Below are 16,743 nucleotides of genomic sequence, written 5' to 3' on the forward strand. Positions count from 1 at the left end.
TACAGAGATCACTCCCATCATCAGACTTAACATGGTGTATGATCTGTGACATTACACTGTTTTCCACAACCTCACTTTAGTAGAGTTTGGCTGTTCCTTACCAGGTTTTAAGCCTCCTACACAGTTTTTTTTGTTTCTGTTAATGACCATGTTTAAACCTACATACGAAAATGAAGATCATTATTACATGTTTGGTTCTGTATAATTGTTTCATTCTGCACATGACCGCAATCCTACAAAATCCTTGACCTTGTGCACGTGTACCTAGAAGAATGTGTGCTGTTTTAAAGTAAAAGGGTGGTCACACCAAATATTGTGTGGTGATGTGTACAGTGCTGTATATCCCACCCAGATACCTCAGCTGGGTGAGATAAATAAATTCCAGCAAGCTTAGTTTGCTGATACAGTTTTGTCTACGTTTTGTTCTGGGCTGGATTTTATTTGGACTGGTGGATAGATTTGGTAGTGGGATCTGCCAGTCCACAACCTTATAGTACGGGTGTTGTCTTTTGCCAGAGGTGATCGCAGGTGAGGTCTGCTGTAATCAAGGAGGGATAAAACCAAGCCTCTGTGTGTCAGTCTGGGGAGAGAGGACTTGGAAACAGAGGCCTGTGGAGGCTCTGGGTGGTCTCAGCCAGGAGGGCTGAGGGGCAACGAGGCTGTATGTAGCCGGATCTCTTCCCTGTATGGACTTGTGTTCGATGAGCGGATCTGTTAAGGCCTGGACCTTGAGACCCTGTGTATAAGCTGTGATTAGAGGTGAGTCAGGAAGCAAACTTTGTATTAGTTAGAGCCCAGACGGGCAGGAGTTTATTTTGATGCTTATGTTTGTGCGTGTGCTGAAGTGCCATAATAAAGCACCAGTGTGGACATTACATCCTGTTGTCTGCGAATAAGTCTGTGATTGCAACCCCCTGAGAGAGAGCGATACCTTACAATTGATTGAACTTAAATTTCTCTTTTGTTTATTCACTTTCCTTTTTGTTACTTGATTAAAAACAACTATTAACACTTCTATTTTAAAAACTTACTTTTTAGGTTTTTAAAACCTTCCTAAAACTTCAGTACTACAGTACTGTACATGATAGTAAAAGGAGATCTGTAGCTTTATATGTCTTATACTGTAATCATATTGTGTGTTACTTCACATGCTGTGTACACCAATTAGCCATTAGAACTGAAATTAAGTTGCCATATATCAATAGAAGAATAATTATGTAGATTTGTCTGGGGGTAAAACCCCCCCAGGGCCTCAACCAAACACCAAACCAGTATCTGAAAACCGAAGGATGGCAGTACTCTTAAGTAAGGAAATATAATAAGCAGTGGGTATGGACCCACTGTACCAACTATCCAGTTTGTCTTTGTTCTAGTACTAAGGGCATTATCTTGGCAGTCCTCTGGTTTTTACCCTTTATCCCCTGTACAGATATCTTTTATTTGCATCTGGGGAGCCACCAGGCTTTTGGCAGTTGACCCATGGGGGTCAGAGACATCAGTTTGAAGCACCAAGGGATTAGGCAATACTCTTAATCAGTTAACAGACATAGTTCAGGGCAGGCAGAGTTTGTGCATATCTGTAAAACAATCCAAGGTTCGGGTAGCAGAGAGTATGGTAGACAGGTCAGGGCAGGCAGTGGAATATCAGAGCCGGTTAACAGGCATATGTTCAGTACATGGGCAGACAAAAAGGATAGCACATCTTCACTGGCTAACTAGAAATTATTATCCTAAAGCTCAGGCACTTTCCACTAGAGGAGGGACCCATTAATACCCAGAAGTGACCTGTGATAGGACAGGGAAGAATAAGGGCACATACTGGCCCTTTAAGGCCAGACACACACAAGTGAGTTGAATTCAATAAACCTGTAGCATATTTCAGTGAGAGGTTCCATTCTGGCTTTGCTCCTTATGACAGAATTGCACAGCATTAAAGTGATTTATAATGCTGTGTAACCCTGAAAGTCCTGAAATCTCCTGACTTGCACTGACATATTGCTGTCAGTGTAATACAATACATTCCAGGACTTTCAGTTTAAGGTCTCTTTCACACTACCGTTTTTTTTTTATGTTTTGCGGTCCGTTTTTTGCGGTCCGTATACGGTCTGTATACGGAACCATTCATTTCAATGGTTCCGCAAAAAAAACGGAATGTGTTACGTATGCATTCCGTTTCCGTATTTCCGTTTTTCCGTTCCGTTGAAAGATAGAACTGTCCTATAGATGTCCTATATTTGGCCGCAAATCACGTTCTGTGCCTCCATTAAAGTCAATGGGTCCGCAAAAAAAACGGAACACATACGAAAATGTATCCGTATGTCTTCCGTTTCCGTTCCGTTTTTTCTGAACCATCTATTGAAAATGTTATGGCCAGCCCAATTTTTTCAATGTAATTACTGTATACTGTATATGCCATACGGAAAAACGGAACGGAACGACGGAACGGAAACGGAAACACAACGGAACCAAAAAAACGGAACAACGGATCCGTTAAAAACGGAACGCAAAACACTGAAATGGACATACTGTAGTGTGAAAGAGGGCTAATGCTGTGCAATCTAGTCAAGAGGAGCAAGGCTAGAACGGGACCTCTCACTGACATAGTGGTGTCGATGCCAGTGACGGCAGGCCAAGGCCTAGTGTAGGCCATAGGACTGCCTCCAGTGTTTCCTAAGACGCTGCACCTCTCTGGTGCACCCTGCTGGTGAATGTCAGAATAGCACTGACATTAAAATACATTATAGGAATTGTGCAATGTATTTTAGAAGCAATCAAAAGATTGGCAATTATAGTCCTCTTGTGGACATATATACATATATGGTATTGCCGTGTCCGTTATGACCTGCACTACACAATTATCATGTAATTTATCCCATATGGTGAAGGTCATAAAAAAAGGAATTGCTGCTTATTCGCCACAAAAACAAATAAAAAGTGATCAAAAAGTGTTATGTACCCCAAAATGATACCAATGAAAACTAGAAAATCACAAGTTGTCTCACAAAAATCAAGCCCTCACACAGCTCTGTAGAAAGAATAATCAAACCACTATGGGTCTTGGGATGCGGTGATGCAAAAACATTTTCTACTTTTTAAAAAAAGGGTTTTTATTGTGTAATAGTAGTAAAACGTAAAAAAAAATTGTAAATGCTGTAATTGTACTGAACCAGAAAATAAAGTAATCATGTTACTTATGCCGAAAAATGAACACCGCAAAATTTATGACATAAAAACTCACTGGCAGTATTGCTGTTTTTTTCCCATCTCTCTCCAAAAACGAGTTCATAAAAGTTATTCAGTAAGTTTTTTGTAGACCAAAATGGTGCCATTAATAACTACAATGTGTCCAGCAAAAAAACAAGCCCACCATACTGCTACATAGACAGTAAAATAAAAATAGTTATAGCCCTTGGAAGGTGACAATGAAAAAATAAAAAAAATATCTCTTTGCCATTAAGGCCCAAACAAGCTAGTCACTAAGGGGTTAAAGCCTCAAATAAGTTAAAAATACTGTATACAATAGAGACCCTATGAGGGACCAAGATCCAACCCTACGTATTAAGGCACACCAAGTTCCCAATAAGAACAATGATGACGCCCAGACAATCCATAGGTCAAAAAAGATATCCTAATTGAATAACATAGCATTTCGTGTTATAAGACATCTATGAGGAGGTGCGCACATTTTCGATACACGTGGGGAAGAAAAGTTGGGCACATTAATAACATAAATTGGTTTCCTAAACACCTAAGGATCCTGAATTAGCCCCTTCTCTGCTCTAGACCAGCAAATATGCAGTCATTAAACCCCTCACTGCCTTATCCCTAATTTATTTGCTGTTGTTCTGGGTTGCCCAGTTTGGAGTGAATCATGTCCACTGAACGTACTGGCCCGCTCACTTAGACGGAACATTGCAATACATTTATGTCTTCTTGCTTTCTTGGACAGCTCATTCTTATATGTAATCCTCATGTTCATCTTTTCTTCTTGTCCTCTCTCTGCAGCTCTGCAATACTGTCCCAGCTCTTCTGAAGGTCCCGGTCATCAGACATCAAGTCCTTAAAAGAACAAAATTTCTTTCAACATTTGTGAAAAAGTATATAAAGTATCACAAAGAGACTTTGAATCCGGAATCACAGCGGGATTTCCTGGACCATTACCTGATGAAGATAAAGGAGGTAAGGGAATTTTTGAGGGTGACCTGAGAAAATGTAGTCTACATGACCTCAAATTGTTGCTTAATCTTATTTGACTCGAGTCCTAAATGACAGCCTAATTAAATTTGAGATCTTCAGTTACAATTGTGCAAGTTTCTGAGATGATCCTTCCATACACACACATGAAGCTAATATAACAAATAGTGATGATCAAGCACCAAAGTGTTTGGGTGTTCTGGCCGAACAAATTGCTTTATTTGTGTGCTCGGCCAAGCACCCGAGTATAATGGAAGTCAACGGGAGACAACCAGTCACCCCCTGCTCTGAAGAGGGTAGGGTGCCTGGTCCATTGGAAAAGGTCAGAAAGTGACAGGAACACAATGGGGACAATGTCTGGATGCATCTTGGACTCCCAGGTCGCTGATGGGAACCATGTTGTCCGAGTTGTAGGCCACTTTTACAGACTGACAAAAATACGCACAAATCACCCCCCCAAAAAATCAATTTTACAGGAAAAATTGTTCGGAAACATTCTTTCCTGTATATTTAATTGTATATAAAGTGCAAGTGCTGCAAATATTACAAGGAAGAGGCGCTCCGATACAGCCTGTATATCACATAAAGGAGGGCCTAATTCACATTGTGGTACAATTGTTCAGGTAGTGGGACTCCTACACTGACAAAGCCTATGCACTAAGTGAAAGAGCTGCCAAAAATTACAAGGAACCGACACTACAATACACCCTTTGTTACACATAAATGAGGGCATCATACACACCCTTGACACATTATGATTGATTGCCTGCTGGTGACCCTCAAAAACATTTGGAGCAAGGGCCTGCTGATCTGACCATCTAAATCCTTAGGGGCGAGGGCTGCTGCTGCTGCTTTAGTAACTCTAGATAACCTCTGGTCGATTGCACGTCCCCGTGACGGCGACGATCCATTCGGATGTCTGCCCTATCAGCTTTCGATGTTCTTTTCTGCGCCTACCATGGTGATCACGGATAATGGGGAATCAGGGTTCGATGCCGGGGAGGGAGCCTGAGAAAGGGATACCACATCCAAGGGAGGTCAATGGCTGAAATCTGATTGGGTGGAGAGGGTGGGTCAAGTTATTAAAGCGGAAAAATCGAAGGAAGGCAGCAGGCGCGCGGTAATTACCCACGCCTGACTCGGGGAGGTAGTGACGATAAATAACAATACAAGACTCCTAAGATGCCCTGTTACTGGAATGAGTAATAAAAAATTACAGGGAATGTCACTGCGGTATTTTGGATGAGGAAACGTTATAGAGGAGAGGCCCTGCTGCCGCTTTGTTGACTCTACATAACTTCTGCCTGATCGCACGTCCCCGTGACGTCCACGATCCATTTGGATATCTTCCCAATCAACTTTTGATGTTCTTTTATGCGCCTACCATGTTGATCACCGGTAACGGGGAATCATTGTTCGATTTCGGAGAGGGAGCCTGATAAACGGCTACAGCTACTACTTCAAAGTAAGGCAGCATGAGTTGCGGGCCTGCATGTGAGTTGACCATGTAAAAGATTTAAGACGCAGGCCTGCATGTGAGCTGACCCAGTAAAAGATTTTAGGTGTGGGCCTGCTGGTGAGCTGAGGTGGAACCGACAAACCCAACTTGAATTGGATGGCTGCATTAGTCTGCAGGTGACCGTGATACAGCTCCACAGATTAGTCTTTAATCCAGACTCAGTCATTGTGCCACTATGTGGCCTCCTCATGCTGCCATCTCTAAACCATGTCACCTCGCCACTCATTTTTATCACCATGCTGCTGCTGATGCTGCTTAAAAGACCTTAAACTGATCACCAGGCCCACAATTAAATTAAGGCTTGCTTTTGTGGGCAGCATCAGTGGCGTAGCTAGAATTGACTGGGCCCCTCAGCAAATTTTTGAATGGGGCTCCATCCCACAGTAATTTTTTTGGCGACCCCTTCCTTTCATGCCGCCCCCATTCCTGTGGCTAGTAAAGATCGCTTTATCAGACCAGGCCAGCAGCTGTTCCATCCGTTTTATACACTGTCTATGCTGTCACTGTATCTTATTTCATTGTGTAATACTGTTGAGGGGGCCCTGACCAAATCCTTTAGTCCTGCTCCTCCTGGATGGGCCCCTTCTGGGTCAGGGCCCAAAAGCTGCAGCTTCCCCTGCTGCCCTTATAGCTACGCCCTGGTCTGCATTAATCTGCAGGTGATCGTGATACAGCTCCACAGATTGTTTCCATCTGCATCTTTCTCAACAATCTGTGGCCTCAGTCTTTTATCCAGACTCAGTCATTGTGCCACCATGTGGCCTCCTCATACTGCCATCTACACAGTATGTCACCTTGCCACTCATTTTTATCACCATGCTGCTGATGATGCTGCTTAAAAGGGCTTAAACTGATCACCAGGCCCACAATCTACAGGGTGGGCCATTTATATGGATACACCTTAGTAAAATGGGAATGGTTGGTGATATTAACTTCCTGTTTGTGGCACATTAGTATATGTGAGGTATGTGAGGGGGGAAACTTTTCAAGATGGGTGTTGACCATGGCGGCCATTTTGAAGCCGGCCATTTTGAATCCAACTTTTGTTTTTTCAATAGGAAGAGGGTCATGTGACACATCAAACTTATTGGGAATTTCACAAGAAAAACAATGATGTGCTTGGTTTTAACGTAACTTTATTCTTTCATGAGTTATTTACAAGTTTCTGACCACTTATAAAATGTGTTCAATGTGCTGCCCATTGTGTTGGATTGTCAATGCAACCCTCTTCTCCCACTCTTCACACACTGATAGCAACACCGCAGGAGAAATGCTAGCACAGGCTTCCAGTATCCGTAGTTTCAGGTGCTGCACATCTCGTATCTTCACAGCATAGACAATTGCCTTCAGATGACCCCAAAGATAAAAGTCTAAGGGGGTCAGATCGACCAATCCACTTTCCAGGAAACTGTTCATCTAGGAATGCTCGGACCTGACACCCATAATGTGGTGGTGCACCATCTTGCTGGAAAAACTCAGGGAACGTGCCAGCTTCAGTGCATAAAGAGGGAAACACATCATCATGTAGCAATTTAGTATATCCAGTGGCCTTGAGGTTTCCATTGATGAAGAATGGCACCACTATCTTTGTACCCCATATACCACACCATACCATCAATTTTTTTGTTCCAACAGTCTTGGAGGGATCTATCCAATGTGGGTTAGTGTCAGACCAATAGCGGTGGTTTTGTTTGTTAACTTCACCATTCACATAAAAGTTTGCCTCATCACTAAACAAAATCTTCTGCGTAAACTGAGGGTCCTGTTCCAATTTTTGTTTTGCCCATTCTGCAAATTCAGTGCGCCGATCTGGGTCATCCTCGTTGAGATGCTGCAGTAGCTGGAGTTTGTAAGGGGCCATTTGTGAGTAGCTAATATCCACCGAAGGGATGTTCGACTAATGCCACTCTCCAGTGACATGCGGCGAGTGCTACGCTGTGGGCTCTTGCTGAATGAAGCTAGGACAGCCACTGATGTTTCTTCATTAGAGAGAGATTTCATGCGTCCACATTTTGGCAAATCCAACACTGAACCAGTTTCACGAAACTTAGCAAGCAGTTTGCTAACTGTAGCATGGGAGATGGGTGGTCTCGTAGGGTGTCTTGCATTGAAATCTGCTGCAATGACCCGGTTACTGCGTTTACTAGACATCAACACAATTTCTATCCGCTCCTCACGTGTTAACCTCGGCGACATGTCAATGGCTGTAAGCAAAGAGAAACTTGTAAATAACTCATGAAAGAATAAAGATACGTTAAAACCAAGCACACCATTGTTTTTCGTGGAAATTACCAATAAGTTTATTGTGTCACATGACCCTCTTCCTATTAAAAAAACAAAAGTTGGATTCAAAATGTCCGACTTCAAAATGGCCGCCATGGTCACCACCCATCTTGAAAAGTTTCCCCCCTCACATATACTAATGTGCCACAAACAGGAAGTTGAAGATAAAAGATATAGTGGTTTTTGAACCCTATTTGCGGCGCTGAAAACAGGAGGCAGATTCTCGTGAAGTCTTTTTAAAAAAAATTGAATAGCTTATTTATTCTTTTGTCAACGCGTTTCAAGGGCGCACAGCCCTCTTCGTCAGGACAATAAAAGCATATGCTTTTATTGTCCTGACGAAGAGGGCTGTGCGCCCTTGAAACGCGTTGACAAAAGAATAAATAAGCTATTCAATTTTTTAAAAAAATACTTCACGAGAATCTGCCTCCTGTTTTCAGCGCCGCAAATAGGGTTCAAAAACCACTATATCTTTTATCTTCATTCTTATTTCTCCTGCCACCGTCTGGGGCAGAGAAAAAGGAACCCTTGGCAGCAGTACAGGACCCCGCATGCTGGACGGGAGAATACCAGCACAAGCTTTCTACAGTTGTTGTGGCTTCACACAACAATATACGGATAAGCGCTTCTTGTATACAGTGCGTTTAAACCAAATATACAGCCACACACACGAGGCGCGGCCTCCTGGCTCTTTCTTCTCTCCTTTTCTCTATACAAACAGGAAGTTAATATCACCAACCATTCCCATTTTATTAAGGTGTATCCATATAAATGGCCCACCCTGTAATTAAGGTTTTACACACAAAACCAAAGTAAAAAATCTATTTTATAGGAAAAATTGATTGAAAACATTCTTTCTTGTATATTTACTTGTATAGAAAGTACAAGTGCTGTCAAAAATTACAAGGAAGAGGCACTCCGATACAACCTGTATATCACATAAAGGAGGGCCTCATTCACATTGAGTTGCAGGCCTGCAGGTGAGCTGACCAAGTCAAAGATTTTAGGTGCGGGCCTGCATGTGAGCTGACCCTCTAAAACATTAGGGGCGAGGGAGTGCTGCTGAACTGACCTTCTAAAACATTAGGGGTGAGGGCCTGCTGCTGAGCAGACCCTATTAAAAAAAATTATAGTGAAGGGAATATAGACAATCTGGATGAGGAGGAGGAGGACGTGAAAACAAAATTCAACCATATATTCTACTTGTGGTGGAAAAGGTGCATGGGAATACACAACAGTAGATTGAGTACATTATAAATGATAAATTGAAATTACCTTTATGTTCATCTTCAGCTCTGCTCTCCTCTGGTGGAGTTGAGAAGTCATGGTCAATCCAGGCCTTGTTCATTTTTATGTGAGTCAACCTGTCAACATTGCCAGTGGACAAGCGGATACGCTCATCTGTTATAATGCCACCAGCAGCACTAAATACACGCTCAGACAAAACGCTGGCGCAGGGCAGGCCAGCACCTCCAAGGCGTAGAGCGCAAGTTCGTGCCACATGTCCAGCTTGGACACCCAGTAGTTGTAAGGCACTGAGGGATCATTTAGGACGCTGACACGGTCTGCTATGTACTCCTTCACCATCTTCCAAAACTTTTCCCTCCTTGTACCACTAGGCCGCGCTTTAGGGTGAGGTTGCTGGCGGGGTGTCATGAAAGTCTCTAATGCCTTGTAGAGTGTTGTCCTGCCTTTGTTGGAACTGCTGTGTATTCCTCTTGTCTATCTTCCTCAGTTGCCTAAGGAAGTACGGACTCTGCCACCAGCGTTGTCAGATGAAAAATTTGCACCATTTTGCTCGTCCTCTCCACCAGAGGAATGAGACATGAGAAGTTCTCTTTGTAGCGGGGGTCGAGAAGGGTGAACACCCAGTAATCCGTGTTATCTAAAATGCGTATAACGTGAGGGTGGCAGGAAAGGCAGCCTAACATGAAGTCAGCCATGTGTGCCAGAGTACCAACAGGCAAGACGTCAATGTCAACATCAGGATGACTCTCCATCTCCTCATCCTCCTCCTCTTCTGCCCATCCACGCTGAATAGATGGAATTAAATTTCCATGAGTACTACCCTCTTTAGCAGAGGCAACTGTCTCCAGCTCCTTCTCCTCCTCTCCATGGTCCAATTCGCGCTGAGAAGACGTACTGAGGGTGGGCTGGCTATCAACCTGTGTAATGTCCTCCCCCACTTCGTCGTCTGCCACATTCAGAGTGTCGTCCTTAATTGTGAGCAGCGATCGTTTGAGTAGACACAGCAGTGGGATGGTTACGCTGATAATAGCATTATCGCCACTAATCATCTGTGTGGATTTATCAAAGTTTTTTAAAACCTCACAGAGGTCTGCCATCAATGCCCACTCCTCGCTTGTGAATAGTGGTAGTTGACTCTAAAGGCAACGACCATGTTGCAGCTGGTATTCCACAACTGCCCTCTGCTGCTCACAAAGCATGGCCAACATGTGGAACGTAGAGTTCCAGCGGGTGCTCACGTCGCACAACAGTCAGTGAGCTGGAAGCCGCAAGCAGAAATGGGCACACACGCGGCGCACCTTCACTAGTAGCTCTGGCAAATTAGGGTAGGTTTTGATAAATCGCTGAACCACTAAGTTTAAGACGTGGGCTAGGCATTGAATGTGTGTCAGGTTGCCGAGCTCCAATGCCGCCACCAAGTTACGGCCATTGTCAGACACAACCATGCCTGGTTGTAGGTTGAGTGGCGAGAGACACAGCTCGGTCTGGTCCCTTATACCCTGCCACAGCTCTGCGGAGGTGTGCTGTTTGTCCCCTAAACAGATCAACTTCAGCACGGCCTGTTGACGCTTACCCACAGCAGTGCTACAACTGTGGGTTGCAAACTACTACTCTTTTGTTGTCTGCACTTTCCTCAAAAAAGCGCCATACTGCGAAACACCTACCCCTTGGCAAGGTAGATTTATGCATGGGGTTGCTCGGTGTAATGGTTTCGGGCCTGTTTGGTGTGGGCCGACTTCTCCCTTTTGCAACACCACTGCCTCTTCCAGCCTGTTGCGGTGCTTCGGATCCCTCACCCTCTGTACTGCTGTCCTCGCTCGGTTTTTCACCTTCCCATGTTGGATCAGTGACCACATCGTCAACCACCTCCTCTTCCACTTCCTGACTCTGCTCATCCTCCTGACTTGACCTAACCAGAACCTCAGTGATTGGTAACTGTGTCTCACCGTCAGCTTCTTGAGACTGTGAAGGCTCAAGTGGTTGGGAATCAGGGCACAATATCTCAGGTCCCTCTTCAAGTGTGCTGGGCGTGAGGGCCAAATGTAATAGTGGTGCTGAATAGAGCACCTCGGAATATCCGAGTGTGGGATCACTCGTTTGGCAAGTGTCTCCATGATGGGAGGAAGGATTATCAGAGAGAGTATTCGGTTGACCAGACTCTTGGCTACAGAGACTGGACTTGGTGGAAGAGAGGGTGGTGCTTAACCGACTGGAAGCATTATCTTCAGCAATCCAACCGACCAACTGTTCGCAGTGGTCCGACTTGGACAGTGTTGTCCTGCGCCGCCCAGTTAAGTTGGACATGTAGCTGGGTACGGTGGATGTTTTATTTTTTCTGGTGCACTGGCAGCAGGCACAGTTTCATTGCGCCCATCAGCATCTCACCCACTTCCCTGTCCCTTAGTGCTCAACTTCTTCATTTTATTTGTTTTGTCACTAGATGTGGTGCAGATTGTTTTACAGTCCACTAAAGACACAGTTTTCTGATGCAGGACAGTATACTGTATGTCACAGAAACACACAAAATATGGACACTGGATTAGGCACAGATTTTTGGATTTTGCTCTGAAGAAACAGTTTTCTGATGCAGGACAGTATATGTCACAGAAACACACAAAATGTGGACACTATTTTAGGCCCAGATTATTGGAATCTGCGGTACAGACACTGTTTTCTGATGTTTACATTTATTTTCTTCCCTATATCTGGGCCTGACAACAACAAAATGTATTGAAGCGCAGATCATACAATTCATTGATTACACCGTTGACAGCAAAAATGTGGATAGATTATTAGAAAAAAAATAGTGTTTTCTGTATTCTAATTTCTTCCCTATATCTGGCACTGACAACCACAAAAAGTATTGCGGAGCAGATCTGACAACTCACGGATGAGCAAAAATGTGGATAGATTAGGGGAAAAAAATTATTGTTTTCACTAATATTCTTCCTATCTCTGCCTCTGACACACAGAAGGTATTGCATAGATGTCACAAGTCACTTCAGACACCCTCTATATAAAAAAAGAATCGCTATTTTGCAAAGTATGTAGAAAAATATGTGAGTGCTACTTTGCTAAAATAAATTGATGCCAACCACACAAAATAGTCCTTAAAAGGACTTTTGGGTCTGTGAAACGTTATTCACTTGAATAAAATGTGATCACAATCTCCCTACACTGTCTGTCCCTTCCTAAGCGCAGCTCTCCCTGACTCGCAATTAGCCGAACCCATGTCATCGGGTGCTATATAGCACCCGATGACGCACTCCGGCAAGCCAATCACTGTAATGCCAGCTGCCAAGATGGCTACTGGCATTACAGTGATGGCGGTACTTACCTGCACGTTTATTGGCTGCTTAGCAGCTGCGAAACGTGCGGGGAGGAGACTCGAGCATTGCCACTCGAACACATGTGGTACTCGGCTGAGTACTGCCATGTGCCGAGCATAGCGATGCTCGAGCCGAACAAGTATTCGGCCGAGCATGCTCGCTGATCACTAATAACAAAGCAATGCATAAAGATTAAAGAAGCATGACATTCCTGAAATCCATTCCAGGTCTTATTCTGACATTTTAGTTATCAGATTCTATATGGTCTGAATCTGAATAAATTTGTTCCAAATCAAAAGTGTCCTGATTGCCCTGAAAAGTCGTGTATGACACTCGATAGTCTCCTTAGACAGTATCCAGCCACTTTCAAGCTCTTTAATGCCAAGAAAGCATTAGTAAAGTCAGAGTGACAGTGAGGTATATAACAATGGGCAAATGGATGGGAGCCGCTGGTAATAGAGTTGAGCGGACACCTGGATGTTCGGGTTCGGCAGGTTCGGCCGAACTTAAAAAAAAAGGTTTGGGTTTGGGACTCGAAGTTGACCCGAACTTGACCCCGAACCCAAACCCCATTGAAGTCGATGGAGACCCGAACTTTTGGCCACTAAAATGGCTCTAAAATAGCCCTGGAAAGAGCTAGAGGGCTGCAAAAGGCAGCAAAATGTGCTTAAGAGCATGGCAAATGCTCTGCAAACAAATGTGGATAGGAAAATTAATGAAAAAAACATAAAAGACCTTAAAAAAATAAAAATAAGGAATGATGTAGGAGGAAGAGGTTGAGGATGCGGTGAATGGGTGGATGTGGTTGTGTAGGCTCACGTGGCGGTCTAGGTGGAAGCGGCGGAGAAGGAGGAATAGGTAGCCAACACAGATGTGTGTTATTTTGCATTTTTACATAGGGGTATCATCCAAAATATTGGGACATATAAAAAAAAAAAAGGAATAAGTGCACTTGAGTACAAGGATGGATGGTTGAGGCTGTTAGAACTGTCTATTCTGCACAAGGTACAGACAAGTCCTGAGGGATCCAGGCCTGGTTCATTTTAATGAATGTGAGCTTGTCCACGTTGGCTGTGGACAGGCGGCTGCGTCTGTCTGTAATGACGCCTCCTGCCGTGCTAAATACACGTTCAGAGAGTACACTGGCTGCAGGGCAGGCCAGCACCTCCAAGGCATACAGGGCAAGCTCTGGCCATGTGGACAATTTGGAGACCCAGAAGTTGAATGGGGCAGAACCATCAGTCAGTACGTGTAGGCATGTGCACAGGTACTGTTCCACCATGTTGTTCAAATGCTGCCTCCTGCTAACACGCTCCATATCAGCAGTTGGGGCCGGTTGTTGCGGCGAGGTGACAAAGCTTTTCCACATGTCGGCCATGCTAACCCTGCCTTCTGAGGTGCTGGTGCTGACACAGCTGCGTTGGCGACCTCTTCCTCCTCCCCTGCCTTCGCCTTGTTTTTCACTTGTCCCCCGGCGTCAGTCGGGAATGCCTGTAGTCGCGCATCTTCCGATCACGCTCCAGTGAGGGAAATAAGGACGACACATTGTCTTTGTAATGGGGATCCAGCAGGGTGGCCACCCAGTAGTCCGCACACAATAAAATGTGGGCAACTCTGCTGTCGTTGAGCAGGCACTGAAGCATGTAGTCGCTCATGTGTGCCAGGCTGCCCAGAGGCAAGGACAAGCTGTCCTCTGTGGGAGGCGTATCGTCTGCGTCCTCCGTATCCCCCCATCCACACACCAGTGATGGGCCTGAGCTGCGTTGGGTGCCACCCCGTTGTGAACATGCTTCATCCCCATCCTCCTCCTCATCCTCCTCGTCCTCCAGTAGTGGGCCCTGTCTGGCCAAATTTGTACCTGGCCTCTGCTGTTGCAAAAAAACTCCCTCTGAGACACTTCTAAAAGACTGGCCTGAAAGTGTTAGAGATGACCCCTCTTCCTCCTCCTCGTCCTGAGCAACATCCTCTTCCATCATCACCCTAAGTGTTTTCTCAAGGAGACATAGCAGTGGTATTGTAACGCTGATAACGGCGTCATCGCCGCTGGCCATGTTGGTGGAGTACTCGAAACAGCGCAACAGGGCACACAGGTCTCGCATGGAGGCCCAGTCATTGGTGCTGAAGTGGTGCTGTTCCGCAGTGCGACTCACCCGTGCGTGCTGCAGCTGAAACTCCACTATGGCCTGCTGCTGCTCGCACAGTCTCTCCAGCATGTGTAAGGTGGAGTTCCACCTGGTGGGCACGTCGCATATGAGGCGGTGAGCGGGAAGGCCGAAGTTACGCTGTAGAGCAGACAGCCAAGCGCCGGCAGGATGAGAACGCCGGAAGCGCGAACAGACGGCCCGCACTTTATGCAGCAGCTCTGACATGTCAGGGTAGTTGTGAATGAATTTCTGCACCACCAAATTGGGATGTGCGTCAAACCGGCTAGTCCCAGAGCTGCAACGAGATTTCGCCCATTATCACACACCACCAGGCCGGGCTTGAGGCTCACTGGCAGCAACCACTCGTCGGTCTGTTGTTCCGTACCCCGCCACAACTCCTGCGCGGTGTGGGGCCTGTCCCCCAAACACATCAGTTTCAAAGCAGCCTGCTGACGTTTATCCCTGGCTGTGCTGAAGTTGGTGGTGAAAGTCTGTCGCTGACCGGATGAGGAGGTGGTAGAAGAGGAGGAGGAAGCCGAGTAGGAAGAGGAGGCAACAGGAGGCAAAGAATGATGCCCTGCAATCCTTGGCAGCGGAAGGACGTGTGCCAAACAGCTCTGCGCCTGGGGCCCAGCCGCCACTACATTTACCCAGTGTGCAGTTAGGGAGATATAGCGTCCCTGGCCGTGCTTACTGGTCCACGTATCTGTGGTTAGGTGGACCTTGCCACAGATGGCGTTGCGCAGTGCACACTTGATTTTATCCGATACTTGGTTGTGCAGGGAGGGCACGGCTCTCCTGGAGAAGTAGTGGCGGCTGGGAACGACGTACTGTGGGACAGCAAGCGACATGAGCTGTTTGAAGCTGTTCGTCTCCACCAGCCTGAATGACAGCATTTCAAAGGCCAGTAGTTTAGAAATGCTGGCATTCAGGGCCAGGGATCGAGGGTGGCTAAGTGGGAATTTACGCTTTCTCTTCAAGGTTTGTGAGATGGAGAGCTGAACGCTTCCGTGTGACATGGTGGAGATGCTTAGTGAAGGAGGTGGTGGTGTTGGTGGCACATCCTCTGTTTGTTGGGCGGCAGGTGCCAACGTTCCTCCAGAGGCGGAGGAAGATGCCGAGGCAGCAGCAGAAGAGGGAGCAGGAGGGGCCCTTTCTTGGTTTTGAAGGTGCTTACTCCACTGCAGCCCGTGTCTCGCATGTAGATGCCTGGTCATGCAGGTTGTGCTAAGGTTCAGAACGTTAATGCCTCGCTTCAGGCTCTGATGGCACAGCGTGCAAACCACTCGGGTCTTGTCGTCAGCACATTGTGTGAAGAAGTGCCATGCCAGGGAACTCCTTGAAGCTGCCTTTGGTGTGCTCGGTCCCTGGTGACGGTGGCCAGTAGCAGGCGTACTGTTTTGGTGACGGCTGCTCTGCTTTTGCACCCTGCTCTCTCTTTTGCTACGCTGTTGGCTCGGTATCACCACTGCCTCTTCCTCCGAACTCTGAAAGTCTGTGGCTCGACCTTCATTTCATGTGGGGTCTAGGACCTCATCGTCTTCCACCCAGTCTTCCTCCCTGACCTCCTTTTCGGTCTGCACACTGCAGAAAGACGCAGCAGTTGGAACCTGTGTTTCGTCATCATCAGAGACGTGCTGAGGTGGTATTCCCATGTCTTCATAAGGAAACATAAGTGGTTGTGCGTCAGTGCATTCTATGTCTTCCACCCCTGGGGAAGGGCTAGGTGGATGCCCTTGAGAAACCCTGCCAGCAGAGACTTCAAACAGCATTGGAGACTGCTGCATGACTTGAGGCTCAGACAGGTTCCCCGATATGCACGGGGGGGATGTGACAGACTGATGGGCATGGGTTTCAGGCGCCACTTGTGCGCTTTCTGCAGAAGACTGGGTGGGAGATAATGTGAACGTGCTGGATCCACTGTCGGCAATCCAATTGACTAGCGTCTGTACTTGCTCAGGCCTTACCATCCTTAGAACGGCATTAGGCCCGACCAAATATCGTTGTAGATTCTGGCGGCTCCTGG

At 46.0% G+C, this 16,743-nt stretch overlaps 1 protein-coding gene across 1 annotated transcript in view; it reads left to right on the plus strand.

The window, feature by feature from the left end:
- The window catches only part of LOC121002843 (cytochrome P450 2C29-like), a 242,550-nt gene that overhangs the window by 149,475 nt on the left and 76,332 nt on the right, over positions 1-16,743 (plus strand). Inside the window, exon 6 of the mRNA XM_040434454.1 lies at positions 4,006-4,179. Within this exon, the coding sequence (XP_040290388.1) occupies positions 4,006-4,179 (174 nt within the window). The remainder of the gene's footprint in view (positions 1-4,005; positions 4,180-16,743) is intronic.

This window comes from Bufo bufo, chromosome 5, assembly GCF_905171765.1.
Source record: "Bufo bufo chromosome 5, aBufBuf1.1, whole genome shotgun sequence".
Lineage (NCBI taxonomy): Eukaryota > Metazoa > Chordata > Amphibia > Anura > Bufonidae > Bufo > Bufo bufo.